The following is a 22500-nucleotide window of genomic DNA, read 5'->3' on the forward strand; positions in this document are numbered from 1 at the left end:
AGTAATTAATTCTCACCAAACTGTATTAACCAGACTATAATTAAACGTTCAAGGTTACACATAGTTTTGTGTGTTGGCCGTTATACTTCCGGATGGCAAGGTTGTGCATTTCTTAGCCAAGCGCATACTATCTATAGATAGTATGCGCTTGGTTAAGAAGCTAGCTCACAACATTGCCATCCGGAAGTATAACGGACCAACACACAAATCTCTGTGTAACCTTGAACGTTTATAGTCTGAATAATACAATTTAGTGAGAATTACTCATTAACGCGGATGGCAAACAAAAAAAAAAGAAAAAAATAACAGTGTCCAGAGTGACGTCAACTTCATTCTATCTATATCTAAATTGATTTGTTGTTTTTCTCCCAGCGGTCAAACCAAACGTGTTGAAGAAGGTGGACATTGACTTGGCTAGCGGTCTCAACTTGGAGTCCGGTGCCGCCATGCCTCGGGGTCCTGCCCGAGTGGGCAAGATGCCTTCCCCCCTGGACATGGAAGGAACCAAGATGTTCCGTCTATCACAAGCCAATAGCGATGTAGCTTTGGACCCGCCCCAAGAGGAGGCAGAGGTATGGATTTTTGATGTTTTTGTTTGTTCATCTCAACAACGCCACTACCACATTATCTCATTCGTCTGTAGTGTTTCATTCATCCTGGTTTGTTGATGAAGGGGAAACCCGAAACGTCAATTTTTCGTATATTAAATTGAAGCTTACATTCAATTTAACATTGCTATTTATTTCTTCGAGCTTCGAGTAGCAACCTTTACATATAGATAGAAGGGGAAAACCCAATGAGTCGTGAAGGCAAAGCATTGCTGGACATCTGACGGCTCATTAATTCTGTGTCCACCACTGGTCAATTATCTATCGACAAGACTAACTGTCCTCCTGCCACTCATATCAGATCTGATTCCTATGACAAAATAAAAAAAGACTTTTTAGATTTTAGTTTCTTTACTTTATAAATAGTCTGAAGTTGACGTCACTCAGGATTCAGGCTTTTGCCATCCGCGTTTATGAGTAATTCTCAATGAACTGTATTATCCCGATTATGAAAGCTCTTGGTTACACAGAGTTTTGGGTATTGGTCCGTTATACTTCCGGATGGCAATATTGTGAGCTTCTGAGCCAAGCGCATAGTATCTATACAATACGGCCGGTAAGCCTTTGATAACTTTAATGATGATGACGATGACGACGACGATGATGATCGTAATAAAGATGATAATGGTGATGGTATCAATTATATACATAGTAATGATAATAGCAAAAAAAGACCCAACATAATCGAACCTTTATATAGAGCAATATCCATTAAACGTGATCAAAAAACGATTTACAAGGGGTCCCTAGCTAACAGAGCAGCGTGGTTCAGCGATACGATCTTTGCTTCGTACCCAAAAGGGACCGAGTTCGACTACCCGCTTCTTTGTGTGGCCTTGAGCAAGTCACCTCGCCCTAGCTCACTTTGCGGCGCTGCATTGCGGCTGACACCTGGGTTATTCCAGTCTTCCCTACGAATAGACCCTAAAGACAAATTTCCCTTTGGGAATGAAATGGATGACGAGACATTTCACCTGTTAGACGATCTTATATTACTTTAGGACAGAGACAACGCTGTTAAAGGCCAGGCACTCATTTTTTATCGGAGTACAGTGAGAGAAAGTGAGAAAAGAGCCTATTCCAAACCCAACCTCTTGCCACGAGACCATATAGTCGCACATAGTAACGACGATGGTGATGATGATGATGAATATAATAACAATAATGATGATCATGAAGATGATAGTAAAGATAATAATAATAATAATAATAATAATAATAATAATAATAATAATAATAATAATAATAATAATAATAATAATAATAATAATAATAATAATAATAATAATAATAATAATAATAATAATAATAATAATAATAATAATAATAATATAATAATAATAATAATAATAATAGTATTAGTAATAAATAATAATAATAATAATAGTAATAATAATAATGATAATTTAAGAAGAAGAAGAAGAAGAAGAAGAAGAAGAAGAAGAAGAAGAAGAAGAAGAAGAAGAAGAAGAAGAAGAAGAAGAAGAAGAAGAAGAAGAAGAAGAAGAAGAAGAAGAAGAAGAAAAAGAAGGAGGAGGAGGAGGAGGAGGAGGAGGAGGAGGCGAGGAGGAGGAGGAGGATAGGAAGAAGAAGACCCAGCAAGGTACTTACTTACTTAATCCTCTTCGGGCCTTGAGGCACATAGGGCATCCACCAGACATCTCCATTTTTTGCGATCGGCTGCTTTTGCGGTGGCTGTATTCCAGGACAGGCCTGCTTCCTTTAATTCTTTCTCCATCGTCCTTCGCCAGGTTTCTTTGGGTCTTCCCCGCTTTCTCTTCCCATCTGCTGTCCAGTACAAGGCTGTCTTGGGAAGTGACCCTTTTTCCATTCTGGCCACATGACCCAGCCAACGCCATCTTCTTCTTTTTATTTGGCTATCAATGCTAGTGAAGTCAGCTTTCTTTAATAGATCCACTGTTCTTATTTTTGTAGGCCAAAATAAATTAAAAATTCTTTTTAAACACTTGTTCTGAAAGGCTTCTAGTTTCTGTATTAAGGAGGATGTCATTTTCCAGCTTTCACTTCCATAAAGCAGTACACTTAAAACATTGCTCTTGTATATTTTCAGCTTTGTCTTTCTCATTATTTGCTTTGATTTCCAAAAGTTTTTCAGCATGCCGAAAGCCTGGTTTGCCTTTTGAATTCTGTGCTTGATATCGTGTTCTGCATTTCCGTCGTCTGTTATTTTGGATCCGAGGTAGGAGAACTCTGTTACCTCTTCAATTATATGTTCATCTATCCTAATTTCACTGTCATGTTTTGGATTCACCCTAATGTACACAGTCTTATCGAAATTTATTTTCAGTCCAATTTTCGAGGCGTTCTTGTGTAGTACGTTTAGTTTCTCTGAGGCGTCTCTGTGTGTACTGGAAACTAACGCGATATCATCTGCGTAGTCTATATCTTCCAGAAAAGATGTCAGTGTCCAGCGAATGCCTCTCTTCTTACCATCAATTGTATTTTTCATGAGCCAGTCTAGAGCCAGGATAAACAGAAGCGGGGAGAGTATGCAGCCTTGTTTTACACCAGTTGTTACATTAAAGCTGTCTGTTAAATTGTTACCACAGATCACTTGGCATTGGTAGTTGCTGTACATTGCTTTGATTAGGTTGACTATCTTCATCGGTATACCATAATGGCGGAGTATTTTCCACAGGGACTCTCTGTGTAAGCTGTCAAAGGCTTTTTCAAAATCGACAAAAATGGTGTAGAGGGGGCTGTTCCATTCAATGCTTTGCTCCAGGATTTGTCTCAGGGTAAATATGTGGTCACTACATGACTTCCCTTTTCTGAACCCTGCCTGCTCTTTTCTAAGAATGTTTTCAATGTGAGGTGAGATTCTTTTCAGAAGGATTCTATTAAAAATTTTGCTCGTTACGGACAGGAGTGTGATTCCACGCCAGTTAGCACAATTTCCTAGGTCTCCTTTCTTGGCTATTTTATGGATGATGCCTTTCTGCCAATCCTCTGGTATTTCTTCCTTTTCCCAAATGTTGGTGAACAGTTTACTGAGAATTTTGGACATTTCTTGCGAGTTCGCTTTAAGCATTTCCGCAGTGATTTTGTCAATACCTGGGGCCTTGCCATTTTTTTGTTGTTGTATTGCCTCGTGCACCTCATGCTCAGTGATTGGACCAAGATTAACCTCTACGTCCCTTTCTGCTTCTGGGATATCTGTGTAAGAAGATGGGTCTGGTCTGTTCAGAAGGTTTGCGAAATATTCTCTCCATCTTTCAATTTTCTCCTTTTCGTCTGTGATGACACTACCATCTTGGGATTTTAATGGTTTCTCTTGACCATAACTTCTGTTTCCCAAGAGCTTTTTTGTGATTTTGTATAGTGTTTGTGTGTCGTGTCTTACAGCTGCATTTTCTGCTTCAGTTGCTAAATTTTCTGCAAAATCTCTTTTGTCTTTCCTTGTGGATTTTTTCACTTCTTTATCCTTCAATGAGTATTCACTGGATAGCCTTTCTTTCAGTCGGGGGGATTTAGCGTTCAGGAGATTTAGTTTGATTGATTTTCTTTGGTTAATGAGCTCCCATGACCTTGCTGATATCCAATTCTCTGTATTGGATTTATTGTGTCCTAAGTGTTCAGTGGCACTTTCCTGCATGACGTGGTTAAAATCTTGGATTGTCATGTTTGTAATATCTTGTATTGCACTGAATTTGTTTCTGACTGAGATATTGAAATTGTTTTGGATATCTGGGATTTTCAATTTATCTGTGTTGAAACGTTTCTCCTGTTTTGCTATTTTTGTTTTCATCAATTTAGTAGAGATTTTGGCTGTGACAAGATGGTGGTCACTTCCAATGTCTGCCAATCGTCTGACTCTGACATCGTTTAGGCTGCTCTTCCATTTTCTGTTTATAATTATATGGTCTATCTGACTTTCTGTTTTCCCATCTGGTGATTTCCATGTCAATTTGTGGATGTTTTTGTGTGGGAAGAAAGTTCCACCAATAATGAAGTTGTGTTCTTCACAAAATTCTGCCAGTCTGCTTCCATTGTTGTTCATTAACCCTATGCCCTCCTTTCCAACGGACTGATTTGTTTGTGTATTGCCAACTCTAGCATTAAGGTCTCCGATGATCATGAGCATATCACGTCTTGGAATGTTTTCAACGGCCATTCTTAGAATATCGTAAAATTCTTCTTTGTTTTCTTCATCTGAATCCTCTGTAGGTGCGTAGCATGTGAGGATTGATAGCTTGGTGTATTTTGAGTTGTGTCTTGTGTATAAAAGTCTTTCACTTATCGGTTTCCATTCCAATAGTGACTTGTTGTTTTGCCTGGCTATCAAGAGGGCAACACCTTCTCTGTGTTGGTCATCCTTTCGTCCTGACCAAATGATCAGGTCGCCATTTGAGAGTTGGCGCTTCCCAGCTCCTGTCCATCTTGCCTCTGATATGCCTAGCAAATCGATCTTGTAGTTCAACATCTCGCGCTGGGCTTGTGCCAGTTTTCCTGTTTGATATAGGGTCCTAACATTCCAGCACGAGACATTGAGCTTGCGTTTTGGTGACAACAGATCTGCAATCTGGTCGGGGGCGTCCTTTCGGCTTTGACCTCCTACATTCATGAAGCCAGTATTCTGGTCCGCTTCTCTGCTGCCGCCGGTTGTGGATTTATGTCTGGTTTCTGTTTCTGTAACAGTTTGCTTTTTATGAGGTGGGTTGTTAACCCTACGCTCAACCCCCATTCCTGGAGGGCCGGTGGATTACTCTTCGTCTGATCTCTCTCCTTTTTTCTCTTATTAGAGGTCCGAGGTTCGAGATACGCAAGCCCTCCCACCACGACAAGGTGATAATCCGTCGGGAGAGACCCAGCAAGGTACCTACTCATAATTTGGTCCTTCTTACTTGAAATTTCAATTGTAATCATCGGATACACGCTGAACTAATAGCGGTTTGAGGCGGTGGGTTACGATTTTGACTCATGGCCACGATTGTTATTCATTCAAAATTCTCTGTTTACCGCTTTTTGTTAGATAACTAGAGGTCTTTATAATGGGCGAAAGAGATTAGAGGTAGTAGGTAAAAGGTACTCTGAGAGTATTTTCTCTGTTTCTCTGTTCTCTGTTTACCGCTTTTTGTTTGATAACTAGAGGCCTTTCTAATAGGTGAAAGAGATTAGAGCTAGTAGGTAAAAGGTGCCCTAGGAGTATTTTCTTCGTAAGCCTTTTGCTCTTGTGGTGTGAAACAGGCCTACCATAATAATAATAATAATAATAATAATAATAATAATAATAATAATAATAATAATAATAATAATAATAATAATAATAATGATAATAATAATAATAATAATAATAATAACAATAATAATAATAATAATAATAATAATAATAATAATAATAATAATAATAATAATAATAATAATAATAATAATAATAGCAAGATACGATCTCAACTAATCGACGAACTACGTCGAAGAAAACGAAGATCTGTCCTCGGAGTCTTAGGATAGATCTTCGTTTTCGTCCACGTCGTTCGTCGATTGTTGTGGGTTGGGGACGTCATCGTTAACTTGCTAATAAGTCTTCTGTCGTACTCTGTGATAAAAAAAAAGACCAACACATGATAACAATTTTGCCCAGATAACTCGTCCTTCAAACATCGGTCGATTAAAAGGACCCTTATCTTGTCAAAGACTTTCAAACCTGAGTAATTCTTCCTAAGACTTTTCACACAGAGGTATTTGTGAACTTTGTTGGACATATCAAAGGTTAAGAGTTCAAGAATCATATTGTGTTCTAAATTCACGTTTGGATATATAGATAGAATGAAGTTGACGTCACTAGGGTCTTTGTTATTGTATTTTGCCATCCACGTTTATGAGTAATTCTCACTTAACTGTATTATCCAGACTATAAAAGTTCATGGTTACACAAAGTTTCGTGTGTTGGTTCGTTACACTTCCGGATGCTAATGTTGTGAGATTCTTAGCCAAGCGCATACTATCTATATTTCACTGTCACCGACCTAATGATAGTCTGTGAGTCATGACTATCGGAAAAACAGTGCCGTTGGATTGTATTAATGTTTGTTTGTTTTTTAAAATAAATAATAAAATAAAACTCCCTTTATTCTTCCCCATGGGGAAAATTTGTCTTTAAGGTCTATTCCAAGGGAAGACTAGAATAACCCAGGCGTCAGCCGCAGAGCAGCGCCGCAAAATGAGCTAGGGCGAGGCGACTTGCTCAAGGCCACACAGCGAAGCGGCGAGTTATTGAACTCGGTACCTTTGGGTACGAAGCAATGATCGTACCGTTGAGCCACGCTGCCCCATGGTTGGGTTGGGTTGTTCTTTTTTGTTTATTTGTTTTCTTTCCCACTTGGTAAAAAAATATCGGATAACAAAGGTCTCCGTGCGAGCCATCGTTAACTTACAGCCTGACACTAAAACCCACTAAGACCGAAGCCATCGTTATCTTATAACCTGACACTGACTTGGACCCGTTGGGCTTATAGTGGCGTCATTTTTTAGGTTTGTGCACCGTATAGTGAGTTGTCATTGTTTGTTTGTTTTTAGGTGTTTAACGGCGCTTTCGACACTATTTAGGTCATTTAAGCGCCCGTTTCTGTCTTTCATCAATCTTTTATCGGCCCCGAGGGGCCACAGCTGATCAAAACGGGTACTGTTGTAATAAAATCTTTATAAAATCATAATAGTTACATGTTTGTTAAGTAAAAATATCTATTTACAATTTCTGCAGGAGTTCACATTCCTGCAGATACTTTAAAATTGTAAGCGGATCGACCGACTGGAACAGAGACTTCAAGTCTCTGTTATCATAATGTTGTGACCTTATCTGTTCTAATTCTGTACATTCAATTAAAATGTGTTGAACTGTCAGGTCACAGTTACATGTTCTGCAGAGGGGTTTTTCATCCCTCTCCAGAAGGAAACGGTGAGTGAGGGCAGTATGTCCGATCCGGAGTCGAGTTATTTTTACCTCGTCTCTTCTTTTTAGTCCCGAGTTGGGTCTGGGGCCGAGGTCACTTTTAATTTGTTTTAATTTGTTATGTACGTCTCGACTCCAGGATCGTTCCCATTCCTTTCGGACATGTTTTTTTATATTGATCTTTAAATCCGCGTGTGGGATTTTACTGCCCTCTTGTAATTCTTGGCTCACCGCCTCTTTTGCCAGTCGATCCGCTTCTTCGTTCCCCTGGATACCCACATGACTAGGTACCCAGAGAAAACAAACTTTCTTTTTCTTAAGTTGTCATTAGTAGAGCTCAAGAAAACAAGTGATTCCATTGGTTGAACTATTGAATATAACTCACGATTTGTTTTCTTTTGTGGCCAAAGACTTGTCTTTTGACGTAATTTTTTGGTCAGTGTCAGGCTATACGTTTACGATGGCTACGCTAAGACCCATATTTTGGTGTCAATTTTAGGTTTGTGGACCGCCTTGTTAGTTGTCTTTAGAGTAGTGGTCAAGGAAACAAGTGATCCCATAGATTGAACTGTTGAATATAACTCATGATTTGATTTCTTTTGTGGCCAAAGACTTGTCTTGGTTGGTGTCAGGCCATGAGTTTAAGTAGGCCACGGTCCGTGTCGCTCATATCATTATCATCGCCATCATCATCATCATCATCATCATCATCATCATCATCAGCATCATCATCATCATCATCCCTATTATTTCTATCATATCAGCAAAATATCCCAGAGAGCGGATCCAGCGTCAGTCCAGCGCCCACGGAGACCAGCAATGCCACAGGGACAACCGTGACAAGCTCCCAGGGACGGAGAGGCAGCAAGAGTAAAGCCAAGAAAGGGGCCGGGGATGCCAGGGCCAGGATGAAGGCTGAAGACAGGATCAAAAAAGCTGTCCCTAAACGACAAGTGAGTCTTCTCCTCTCTCAATTAACTTACTTTGTTCCCCCCCAAAAAAAATCTAGAGCTTTTATATAGCGCAATATCCACTAAAATGTGCTCAAAGCGCTTTACAAAGGGTCCCTGACCAACAGCAACACGTAGCATGTAGAACGAGACATAACGCCTGTTAGGCGATATTACAATTTATTTCCGACAGAACAACGCTGTTGACGGTCAGGTACTCATTTTACACCCGAGTACGGTGAGAGAATGTGAGTAAAGAGTCTTTTCCAAGGACTCAACTATACGCCGAGCGAGGCTCGAACCCAGGACCTTCCGATCCGAAAGCGAGTATCATACCACTCGACCACATAGCCAATGTAAAGTAGCCACATGATTCCATTCATGGCCGTACATAGGCCGAGTGTGTTTCGCTTCAGCCAGTCAGAAGGATTGCGTTGTCAATACTTGCCATCTTTTAGAATTTTTTTTATGTTAAGAGACGCACTTAGTAAATATATTCTACACCATGACACAATGCTCATTCTGTTAAAACAAAAACCCGTTTTAACCCAGTCAATTTAACCCTCTCCTTTCAAACTATAGGAAAATCGTCACATTCATTACGATACAACCAACATTTTCTCATTCAAATTATTCTTGTAAATCATAAAATTAAATAAAAATGAACAGTGTGTTGTAGAGCATGTTTTACTACAGTAATTATTTATCGCAACAACTTACTGCTATTGTGTTTGAGTGATAAAAAATATATTTTTGTTTTAGTTGAGTGTGAAGTTTTGGGGAAAATCCTGAAAATAGCTGATAAGGAGACAGTAAGATGATCCTCATGCCAAAAATTTTAAAACCTAAAAATTGTTTGGTATCAAAATAGTGGGGGGAAAAACAACAGCCACCCATTTCAACAAAAATCCCAAAATGTGCGAAAATATTGGATTTCGTAACAAGGGAAACATAAAAATGACAGGCTTTTGATATTGCGCGTCTTGCAGGGCACTGTTAAGTTACCAACCTTTAGCCATAGATAAAGTTGGTTTTTTTTTATCATCTAGATCTAGATAGACAGATTTTAATGATCTGGTTCTAAATTTTGATAGAGTTTTTATAAATTTTCACGATGCCCTTTTGTGTCAGGTGGTATTTCGTTTTTTTGGAAAACCCGTTGCGTCTATGCCATACATTCTTGTTTATTTTGTTTTGCATCTTTTATAAGATTCATGTTTGCTCCCTTTATTTTAATATACATTTTCTTTCTGCTTTGTTGGGCACAGTTTCATCCACACCATTTCAGGGGTTTTTTTTTTTATCTCACACGAGTGCATGCACCCTAATTTGTCACTTTCATATTTTTGAGGCTATCGCCGCCCCTGCCAAGAAACTGTCTAAAGAGGAGGAGCTAGGCCTGCTTCAGAAGATTGTGAAGGAAGAGTGGTTCACCCCTGGGGTCCCTCCACTCTTGGACTTGGTCAACGATGAACTGACCAAGCTCTTGAATTCCACAGACTCCAAGATATTCACGGCCGTCTGCGACTATCTGGTGCAGATATTCCAGTGAGTATTGATGGGGGAGGGGGGGGGAGGAGGGGAGGGAGTGAGAGCGTCGTGTTTTGGGTGGTGGTAATGATGTTAATGACGATGACGACGATGGAGATGACGATGATGATGATAAAAATGATGCTGTTGACGATGAAGATGACGACGACCACGATGATGAAGACGACGATGATGATGAGGATGAGATGGAGGAGGAAAAGGTAAAGGAAGAGGAGGATGATCTTGATCATCATGAAAACTGATTATATTCATTTTGGTTCCTTACTATTTCTGGGTTTTTTTTTTGACGTGACGTATTATCGTTTAAATCAACCTTGTTGGCTGAAGAAGGGCTTTGGACCCCGAAACTTGCGGTGTTAAGTACGTGTTAGATATTTTTGAACCACCCTATTCAATTTTATTCAATATGTTTTGCAGTCCATACATAGCTTCTCACAGCTTAATATTTATTTAGTCAAACAATCTTAATCTTATTAACCAGACAATTGTCCATCGCCACGAAGTTCCTGAATAGAGCCAGCACTCTATTGTCCAAGCAACTGACCAGTCCATCGGGGATTACACGAAAAAAGGCCGTTTGGACAATGAAACAATTGGGAATCAGCGCCAAGAAGGAGGCATTGTCCTCTCTCATACCCGGTCTCCTTGAAGCAAGGGTCAGTCTACCGTCCTCTCTATCTACCCATGTGCCTATCTATTTATCTACCCATCTATCTATCTATCTTTCTACCTACATACGCGCCAATCTCTCTCTCTCTCTCTCTCTCTCTCTCTCTCTCTCTCTCTCTCTCTCTCGCTCTCTCTCTCTCTCTCTCTCTCTCTCTATATATATATATATATATATATATATATATATCAACCTACAAACCTCCACTCCTATATATATATTCAACTCCTTTCCACCTATGCACCCATCTTTTTATATATCTATATTACTATCTATCTATATATATATATATATATATATATATATATATATATATATATATCTATCTATTTTATCTATCTATCTTTCTATATCTATATATCAACTATTGATCTACCTATCTGCCTACCAACTTATCAACCTATCTTTTTAACTATCTGATTTATTTACCTATCTACCTACCGATTTTCTATCTATATATCTATCTATCTATCTATCTATCTATCTATCTATCTATCTATCTATCTATCTATCTATCTATATATATATATCTATCTATCTATCTATCTATCTATCTATCTGTCTGTCTGTCTGTCTGTCTGTCTATCTATCCATCTATCTATCTATATATCTATCTACCTACCTACCTCATCTATAATCTAGCTATCTATATATATATATATATATATATATATATATATATATATATATAAACTCAATTTAAACTGGCCAGTGATTAACTTCCAATAACTTAATAACTGTTGGTCACATTGGCAAAATTCATACACCAGTTAAGAGAATTCCAGATCGGATAAACGGATTTGAGTAAGGTACATAAATGTTTACACAAAGGGGGTAGTATATGTTTAAAATTACCCAATAATTTTGGGAGTGCAAAAGTAGGCGTAAATGCACAAAGTTGAAGAACGCGTAAATGTTCCTACTGTTTTTGTCTTGTTTTTTTCTCTTCATTTTTTACCTTTTTGTGTTCCTTGGTTCAAATTTAATTCATTTGAAAATATCAATGGACAAGAATATACTTTGAAAATTATCGTTGAATGAATTTATTAAGAACTAGCAATTTTGATGGTAACTGTGTAAAATAAGGAGATACAAACGATAACATGTTTGTTAGCTGGATTGAGTCATGGTACACGTGTGCTGTTCTGGAGCCCTCACTGACGACAAGCTGTGTACTATGGTTAGATCTTATATCAGCCTATATTATAATAGACCTGAGGCCACAGTTCAAGACCTCTTTCACTCATTTTGAAGTGTAATGATTACTGTCATGACATCATATTCTTTGCCGTCCATCAACAAAGAAAAGCTTGAAGCTGCTTTTGTCAGACTGGAAGGAACGTTTGTGAGCCATAATATGCCATTGAAACCTTGCAGTTCCTTGAGCAATATTCTGATGCGTGGTCGTTGGCATTTTAATATTGCCTTTTTTTTTTGAGTCTTCTTCTCACATTGATTATGAAATCTGGAATTCATTCGCAGTATCTCTGACTGATTCAAAGGGTTTTCATTATGATTTTGGTCTAATTCAGACCGGACTACGACTACGAATGTCCCGTAGAACTACGAATGTTTGACTCTATTTTGAGAATTTTATAAAGATTTTTAATTCAGTAAAACTTATTGAAAACGAATTTCTGGTGCCACAACTAGACTTAAAGGAGTTGAAAGAATCATTTTCACTTATCATGGACAAGTTGGTGAATTTTAATGACAGTCATATTGTCTACTGTGTTATTACTCCTGATAACTACGAATTGTTCATATTTCAAGTAGGCAGGTTTTGTCTATTTGTCTGTCATCGTCAACAGAAGTCATTCTTTTCTTCCCCAAATCCTTGGAGGTTGGAGACAGTTCCTTCGTCGTAATATTTGTTTATTATAATATTATCGACACTGGATTTGGAGCACTTGTGGAGCATTGCAATATCTGTTGATGGAACACCAGCAGTATTCATGCTAACCTGTTGGCTTCTGACAGTACCTCGAGGGCTAGACATGACAACATACAGTTTATAAGACGCTAGTTGAGTCAAATGGATTTTTTTGTTTTTCATATTGAAGTATTCTCTATAGATAGTATGAAGTTGACGTCACTCAGGTCTTTGTTATTGCTTTTTGCCATCCGCTTTTATGACTAATTTTCACTAAACTGTATTAACCAGAGTACAAACGTTCATGGTTACACATAGTTTTGTGTTTTTGTCCATTATTCTTCCGGATGGCAATGTCATGAGCTTCTTATACAGGCGCATAATATCTATATATTTTTTAATTATCGTTATGTTTTCCCACCGCATTACGTCACTTTACTGCCAGATGGAGATGTACGGTGCACAATGGAATGCACGTAACAATCGATGTCTTTACGATCCAAGCAATGCCAATTTTTCATTCAATTTGAGCTGTCGATCATTTGCTCTATTTTGTAGCTTTGATAAAAGTACGAAAATGTTTGTTAACCCTCTCTTTACCTCCCATAGGAAAATCGTCACATACATTACGATGCAGCCAACAGTTTTCTTATACTGATTTCTTTTGCTATAGTTATATCTATAAAAATTCGACACTGTGTTGCACACCTCATTTTTCTGAACAAAATATAGAATTTAATCGTTGCTAAACTGTTTGAAAAATATATTTGTGTGTTGGGCGAGTATGAGTTTGGAGTAAAATTCTAAAAATAGCTGGTAAGGAGAGAGTTAATCTCGTAGTCTAAATTATGAGACCAAAAGTGTAACATTTTATTGGCTTCCAAATTAGAATCGGCATTTTTAAGGTTGACACTTTTTATGACACTATAGACGGTTAAGTTCTGGCCAGTTTATATTAACGCTCAGTATAATTATCCATCTATCTGTATATCTATCTATTTACCTATTTTATCTACATATAAATCTATCTATCTATCTATCTATCTATCTATCTATCTATCTATCTATCTATCTATCTATCTATCTATCTGTCAATCTATCTGTCTACCTATTTATCTGCATATAAATATATATATCTATCGGTCTATCTATCTATCTATTTACCTATATATATATATATATATATATATATATATATATATATATATCTACCTATCTATCTGGCAATTAATCTACTTACCTATTCATTTACATATAAATCTAACTATTTATCTATCTATCTATCTATCTATCTATCTATCTATCTGTCCGTCTGTCTATCTATCTATTTACCTATTTATCTACATATAAATCGATCTATTTAGCTATCTATCTGTCCATCTATCTGTCTATTTATCTATTTATCTATCTATCTATCTGTCTATCTATCTACATATAGATAAGTCTAGAGATATCTGAGGCATACCCCTTTTTATTGTTATTATTGTTGTTTTGCTTTCTTTCTTATGTCCTTCCTTTATTTTTGTATAATTAAGAAAAAATAATTTTTGATGGATTTATTTTTTGAAATGAGATTTATGATTCATTTGCTACAGGAGGAATCGAGAGAGGAAATGTTGACAGCTTTGACAGATATGCTGGGTGGCTCGAGCGAGGGGTTGACATCTCTGATGTCTTCTCTTGGAATTAACAAGACTGTCACGTCAAAGGAAGACCAGGTAAGTCGTTGGTATCATTGTAGTACTCATCATCGCCATCATCATCATCATCGTCATTATCATCATCATCATCATCATCATCATCATCATCATCGTCATTATCATCATCATCATCATCATCATCATCATCAGCTTTTATCTAGCGCACTATCCACTAAACGTACTCAAGCGCTTTACATAGGATTCCTTGCCAACAGCAACACGTAACACGTAGAACGAGACATGACGCCTGTTAGGGTATATTCCTTTTTTTTTTCGCGACAGAGACAACGCTTTTTACGGTCATGTACTCATCTTACACCTGAGTATGGTGAGATAATGTGAATAAAAGAGCCCTTCATGCTGTCTCAACTATGCGCCGCTCAGGCAGAGCGGGTTCGAGCCCAGTGCCTTCCGATCTGAAGGCGAGTGTCATGCGACAAAACCACGACATAGTCGCACCAAAATAAAAACGTAATAGGATTCAATAGTCTGATGTCACGTCGCCCAACAAAGGCGAGCAGCTTGGTTCTAAACAAAGAAAATCGGTCATTTTATTCTCCATGCTGCCTAGAACTTTTTCACGTGTCATGTGAGCAGAATGCATGCATGTTTTTCTCCTCTGGACACACTTTTATGCTCGTTAGAGAAGTATTTAATAAGGTCGTCCGCCATTGTAATGATAGTTTCTAACCAGTTGCTAAGTTACTATGCGCCATTACGAGGGAAGTGACATCACGACTGTTGAAGGCTATTAATTGTTTTCCAACCCAGGCTGCCGCAATCAAACTCATCAGCGAGAAACTCCAGGACGAGATGGCCAGAGGCAAGTCCAGGGAGGGCCAGGATTCGGTCAAGCAAAGGATGGAGATGTGGGTGTCTTCTTTGTCACTGCCCCAGGAGAACAGCGTTCTACGATCTGGAGGGGTGAGTGAGTGAGTGAGACATGCGCTTACATGTCAACATAGAATTGCGTCTCTCTTATCAACTGAGTAAATATATCGTTTGGTTAATGAGATATCACTTTTTAAATGTTATTATAGTAATGTATACTATACATACTTTTATGAAATATAAATATAACTAATAAACTTATTTTAATGAAAAGTTCACAGTGATGCACCCGTTAAATCGTTTTACAGCCATCTTTTAGTCTGAGTTACCGAACCGTGAAGTCAGTGATTTTCACGGCGGGTAATCTTAACTTGGGTGCATTCCTTATTATTATTTATCATTGTTTGCAACACATCACTGTGAACTTTTACATCAAAATAAGTTTATTGGTTATATCTTTATTTTATAGGGAATGAGATTAGCGGAAGAGTAGCGTCCCTTGATTGGACGTCACCCATAGTCTGTGACGTCACAGGCGGAAAAGTTATTAGAGAGAGAACGTCATGTTGGTTGTGCGCATGCGGGACGAGAGATGCATGCGCACAACCAACATTACGTGAACACTTTTCACTATGTGGGTCACTTTGAGCACATATTCCAATGTGACCAATGACCTCGCGCACATGGAAATGTAATATAGATCATGCCCATTGCCCGCTCCACATTTTTTTCTGGATCTCACGGCACCAATGATGTCTCTTTTCCTTGCAGACCAACAGCCGTCCACTTGACAGTACTCTTGGGTCACGTGGTCTAACAGGCTTGGAGGGGGAGTCGAGCTTTTTGAGTGACGGAAGCGGAAAGCCTTCCAGAGGGTCCACCCGTGGAAGATCTCGAGGCAAACGGAAGAGTACGTGATTCATTATTATTATTATTATTATTATTATTATTATTATTATTATTATTATTATTATTATTATTATTATTATTATTATTATCATTATTATTATTGTTATTATTATTATTATTATTATTATTATTATTATTATTATTATTATTATTATTCTCCCTCTTCTTCTTCTTCTTCTTCTTCTTCTTCTTCTTCTTCTTCTTCTTCTTCTTCTTCTTCTTCTTCTTTCTTCTTCTTCTTCTTCTTCTTCTTTTCTTCTTCTTCTTCTTCTTCTCTTCTTCTTCTTCTTCTTCTTCTTCTTCTTCTTCTTCTTCTTCTTCTTCTTATTATTATTATTATTATTATTATTATTATTATTATTATTATTATTATTATTATTATTATTGTTATCATTATTATTATTATTATTATTATTATTATTATTATTATTATTATTATTATTATTATTATTATTATTATTATTATCATTATCATCATCTTCATCAACTTCATCATCATCAAAATCATTGTTATCGTCGTCATAATCATCATCATCATTATCATCATCATCATCATCATCATCATCATCATCATCGGTATCATCGTCATCTTCATTTCTCCCATCTCCAGCCAAAACCAGAAAAAAGAGAAGAGAAAAATCATCAACAAACAACGCAGAGAAAGACGACACGGTCAGCGTGGACATGAGTGTCCAAACTGACCCCAAGGAAAGCGACGGGGACGACGGCGATGAGGGCAGCAGTGAGGGAGGAGGAGCGGGGAGGAGGAGAAATAGAGGGCGGTGGAGAAGGGGAGGGTTGAGTGAGTTCCGAGCTGCTGGAGAATACACGGACGAGGAAGATGAAGACGGTTTTTACGAAGATGAGACGGAGGATGATGAGAAACAAGAGGGAGGAGGTGGAGGAGGAGTTGGGAAGGTGACGATAAAGATTGACGAGGACGGAATGGAGGGGAATTTTACAAGACTGGATTATGACCTGACGCCCAAGTAAGTTTGTCTGTGTTTTATAACTACTGTTTTAGGACTTGTTAAAACCCACCATTTCTTACTACTGTTTTAGGACATACAGCAATATTTGTTATATCCCATTATTTCTTACTACTGTTTTAGGACATACAGCAATATTTGTTATACCCCATTATTTCTTACAACTGTTTTAGGACATACAGCAATAATATTTGTTATACCCCATTATTTCTTACTACTGCTTTAGGACATACAGCAATATATATACCCCATTATTTCTTACTGCTATTTTATGACATACAGCAATAATATTTGTTATACCCCATTATTTCTTACTACTGATTTAGGACATACAGCAATATTTGTTATACCCCATTATTTCTTACTACTATTTTATGACATACAGCAATAATATTTGTTATAGCCCATTATTTCTTACTACTGTTTTCGGACATACAGCAATATTTATTTGTTATAAACCACTATTTCTTCTATTGTTTAGTCTTACGAGCTGAGATCAGACTCTTGCGCTGGAAAACGGGTTTTTTGAGACCATGACTATAGCAAAGAAAAAATGTGTCTGATAAGATATCTCTTAAGGATTATCTAAATATTGTGATTTTGTAAAAAAAAAAAAAAAAAAAAAAAAAAAAAAAAAAAAAAAAAAAAAAACACACTACTTTCAGGGGGTAAGAAAAAACATCCCAACGCTAGAGCTTAATATCATCCCATAAGTAGTCGTTCAGATAGAGCCATAGGCCCATGGAGCCGAAGTTTATCCCGGTTTTTATAGCGTGAAACGGGCAATAGCAATTGCTTGCTACCCTTCGGATAGGATGCTAGTCTATGGCGTAGTACTTTCCGACAGATCTGTCAGACCCAGCTACCCAATCACTGCTATGTGGACAGGAGAGGGGGGGGGGGGGCAGAAAAAAGTCTAGACTGCACCCGGGAATCGATCTCGGTCCCACTTGCTTGTGAAGCGAGTGCTCTACTAACTGAGCTAACAGGACCCCCATCTCATGTCATATTCCTACTTAACTTCAGAAATAGCTTCATAAGTACCATTTAACTTCATAAAATCCTTCAATGGTGAATTTAATCCTTTCGTTTAGGGCAATCTCTATTTTACAATAGCGTAATTCATAATAGCAAAATTATGAGTTTTTAAATATTTTTCTAAGTAGAATTTGACACGACATTTATTATATAGATAGTGTGCGCTTGGCTAAGAAGCCCACAAAATTGCCATCCGGAAGTATAGCGGACCAACACACAAAACTATGTGTAACTTCAGCGTTTATAGTCTGGTTGATACAATTTAGTGAGAATTACTCATACACACGGATGGCAGAAAGCAATAAAAAGACCTGAGTGACGGCATCTTCGTTCTATCTATAGTCTTTCTTCTTCATTAACCCTCTCCTTTACTACCATTTTCAGAATTTTAACCAAAATGTCACATTTTAAAAAAGAACCCAGCAATTGATTTTTTTTCTTTTTTTTTACACTCAAACCGTAATAATTTTACACCATCATCACCACTAACGCAACCAACACTGCCATCATCATTATCATCATCATCATCATCATCATCATCATCATCATCATTATCATCATCATCATCATCATCATCATCATCATCTTCATCATCATCATCGCCACCACCAACAACAACACCAGCACAACCACCACACCACGACTACCATCACCACACAATAAGTACATACTCTGTGCTACAAGTCAAGCCTTACAACACAGCTAAGTTCTCTTAGCTATAACAAAGATTTCTCTTCAACGTTTGTGATGTACAAAACAAATCTGAATGTTCATTGTACTGGGACAAATGTGACAAAATTGTCAATAATTTGTAAGGAAAAGGTTACTTACTTACTTACTCCTCTTTGGTGTTTCACAAACACACAAGGTCGACAGTATGAGCGCCAGTGTCTTCTGTCTTCTGCCGGCTTCCGGAACTCACCCCAGGTCCAACCGAAGGATGACATCTCTCTTTCAACCGATCTTCTCCGATGTTTCCATTGGTCTTCCCCTATTGCGATTACCCTGCGGTGTCCATCTGAGCGCTAAGGAAAGAGTTAATCAAAATAAAATATAGGGAATGAGATTAGCGGAAGAGTAACGTCCCTTGATTGGACCTCACCTTACAGAGAGAACGTCAATTTGGTTTTGCGCATGCGTCTCTCTCGTCCTCGCTTTCGGTGAAGTGTCTCAAGCCGCTTTCACCGGAAGCGAGGACGTGAGACGCATGCGCACAACCAACATGACGTTCTCTCTCTAACTTTTCCGCCGGTGATGTCCAATCAAGGGACGCTACTCTTCCGCTAATCTCATTCCCTATTGGCACAACAATTCTATTAATAGCAACAAATTTGATTTTCGCAATCGAAGCCCGACATGTAGTAGTAATAGTAACGTATGGCTACATCCTCCAAATTCATTTCGTCACCCCAGCTTCGGAAGTCTTCCTCCGCCCTAAGAACTGTTTCATATCCACCTGCAAGTTTAGTAACTGGACAGTGGAGGACGATGTGATCGCTGGTCTCTGGAGCTGCCTGACATCACTGTTCCCAAGTTTCCATCTGTACATATAATGTATTGCAGTTCTGCCCGACATACTACCATTTTGAGACAATTGATCATGAATTAGATAGATTTTTGATAAGAAATTGCATTGAGGAACTCCTACCCAATTCGCGCTCCCGAGGTGGCAAAACTCAACACTCTTCCTCTGTCTGCTTCTGTTTTTTTCTTCTTTTTTTTTTCTCCCCGTCACCATAATATTCAGTATAGTATCCAAAAATGACGATGTTGATTGACTGAATAAATCTGTCAAGATCATGAGCTAAGGGACGTAACCTTATCAGTATAATTTACTATGTTAGCTACGTAGTACTTTCCCTTTATATGAGATCTCTCCCCCCCCCCCCAAAAAAAAAAAACAAACAAAAAAAAAACAAAAAAAACAAAACAAACAAACATACAAACCAAAAACAACAACAAAAATAATAATATCACATCGCAATTAGTGTGGACTGTAATCATTTAATCACACCATCACCACCACCACCACCACCACCAAATCATCATCATCATCATCATCATCATCATCATCATCATCATCATCATCATCATCATCAACAACAACAACAACACCCCCACCCCCACCAACATCATGTTTTGTTGTTTGTTTCCACTATCCCCAGCATGTTTCGATCAGAAACTGGTGCCAGCGAATGGTCAGATGACGTTCCCAGCCTAGTCAGCAATGCCACGTAAGTTATAAATATCGTATTTGTGACCCTTCGCCTCAAATCGGTATTAAGTCGGATTGGTTAAGATGTTGAAAATTGAATTTATAGCCAGAAATATCAGACTTGTGTTGAGTTTATACGATTCATTGAGGAGAATGGACATCATATTTTAGGGTGCTAATGCTAACGATTTATAATTTAGACCAGTTTAACATTAAATTTGGCTTTTAAGCATCTGGTTCGTTCCGACATAATACCGTTTTGAGACGATGGGTCACGTTTAGTGCGGTTATGTGTTCTAGTGGTATGGCACTCGCCTTCTGATTGGAAGGTCCAAGGTTCGAGTCCTGCTCTGAGCGGCGTGCGGTTGAGTTCTTGAAAAAGGCTCTTTACTCACATTCTCTCACCCTACTCAGGTGTAAAATGAGTACCTACCTGGCCGTTAACGGCATAGTGTCTGTCGAAAATATAATGCCATGTTTCCTCTTACATTTTAAGTGTTACTATTGGCTAGGTGACCCTTGGTACAGCGCTTTGGGCACGATTATTGGATATTGCGCTATATAAACGATCCGTTTTTCTATATTAGATTGAGCTAATCAATTACCCCTTTACCGCTAGAGATCCATTCTACTCGAACTTGACATTATGACTTACCATAATAATATAGTTTTTGCGATGAAAGTGGTACACAGTGATGCTACTCGGGGATCATTGTACGTATATCTGTTTCTGTTGTCTTGTGAGGCAAAGCGGTTTGGTCTGTTTGGTCAACAGGGAACAAGTGTTTGACGTCAAAATACTGGTTCCAATTTCCTTAGAAGTGTAAAAACCACTCCTCTGGAGGACTGGATGCATACCTTGTTCAACTGATCTATTTTCAGAGTAATGGCATCTCATTTTCAAGCCTAAATAAATGCCCAAATAAATCAATAACGGCTGAAGTTTCTTGTTATCCTTTTTTTAAAAAAAAAATTCTAGGCCAGGCCGTCCAAAAGGAGCATCGGTGCACAAATTTTATGAGCGCAGAGACCAAGCAGCGACCATAGTCACGAACGACGGAAGTAGACTTCTACCAGGAGGTAAGACTGTCCAATAGATCATTAATAAATACTACACCATATGCATGGAACGTTGTTGTTTTTAAATTGATGTTATGCGTCTAGGCAAAATACTCACAACATCCGCCAGCCGGATATGATATACCAACACACAAAACTGTTCGTAACTTTAAATGTTTATAGTCTGATTGATAGAATTTAGTGAGAACTAATCACCAAAATGGCTGGTTTAAAACAATAATAAAGAGATGAATGACGTCAATTTCATTTGATGTATTACACTCTGCTTTCATATTCTTATAAGATAACAGTCATTATTAGACGGAAACGAGGCAATCTATGGCATAGTCACAAACACTGCATCACAAATATTTGACGAGAAGAGGGATTAATGAATATAATTTTTGCATGCAAAATGCATTCTTTGAACATCTTGTATCACAAATTTATGGCATATTATTCTCACTCTTTCCATTATTTTTTGGCTAGTTTGTATCAATCCAGCTATAGATTCTCAATGCGATCGAATCCCTGGTCATCATAAACAAAATAGGGAATGAGATTAGCGGAAGAGTAGCGTCCCTTGATTGGACGTCACCCATAGTCTGTGACGTCACCGGTGGAAAAGTTATTAGAGAGAGAACGTCATGTTGGTTGTGCGCATGCGTCTCTCTTTCTCTCTCTAATAACTTGACGGTGACGTCACAGACTATGGGTGGCGTCCAATCAAGGGACGCTACTCGTCCGCTAATCTCATTCCCTATATGATGACAGTAAAAGTTAACCAGTTAACTACCATACCCTGGAAAGACACGTATTTTTAAAATTGGCCAAAAAAACTCGTACGTCCTTCAAATATCGATCAATTTAGATTACCCTCAATTTTGCAAAAACTGTCAAACCTGCAAACATGGGACCTCGCGAGATCCCAAGTTTGAGAGTTTTTGCAAGGTCCCAGGTTTGAGAGTTTTTGCGAGGTCCCAGGTTTGAGAGTTTTTGCGAGGTCCCAGGTTTGAGAGTTTTTGCGAGGTCCCAGGCTTGAGAGTTTTTGCGAGGTCCCAGGTCTGATAGTTTTTGCGAGGTCCCAGGTTTGAGAGTTTTTGCGAGTCCCAGGTCTGATAGTTTTTGCAAGGTCCCAGGTTTGAGAGTTTTTGACATGCTGATGGTCCTTTAAAGCTATCGACACATCTGAAGGACGAC

The 22500-nt window shown here is 38.2% G+C and overlaps 1 protein-coding gene across 1 annotated transcript in view; it reads left to right on the top strand.

The window, feature by feature from the left end:
- LOC144959184 (uncharacterized) overlaps nucleotides 1-22500 on the top strand; it is a 131124-nt gene that overhangs the window by 76954 nt on the left and 31670 nt on the right. Inside the window, exons 35-44 of the mRNA XM_078891727.1 lie at nucleotides 373-572; nucleotides 8283-8471; nucleotides 9820-10016; nucleotides 10501-10675; nucleotides 14155-14277; nucleotides 15031-15183; nucleotides 15862-16000; nucleotides 16610-16988; nucleotides 20192-20260; nucleotides 21221-21321. Coding sequence (XP_078747853.1) covers nucleotides 373-572; nucleotides 8283-8471; nucleotides 9820-10016; nucleotides 10501-10675; nucleotides 14155-14277; nucleotides 15031-15183; nucleotides 15862-16000; nucleotides 16610-16988; nucleotides 20192-20260; nucleotides 21221-21321 — 1725 coding nt within the window. The remainder of the gene's footprint in view (nucleotides 1-372; nucleotides 573-8282; nucleotides 8472-9819; nucleotides 10017-10500; nucleotides 10676-14154; nucleotides 14278-15030; nucleotides 15184-15861; nucleotides 16001-16609; nucleotides 16989-20191; nucleotides 20261-21220; nucleotides 21322-22500) is intronic.

Source organism: Berghia stephanieae, chromosome 13, assembly GCF_034508935.2.
Source record: "Berghia stephanieae isolate SIO BIC M18660-M18661 chromosome 13, UCSD_Bste_1.3, whole genome shotgun sequence".
Taxonomy (NCBI): domain Eukaryota; kingdom Metazoa; phylum Mollusca; class Gastropoda; order Nudibranchia; family Aeolidiidae; genus Berghia; species Berghia stephanieae.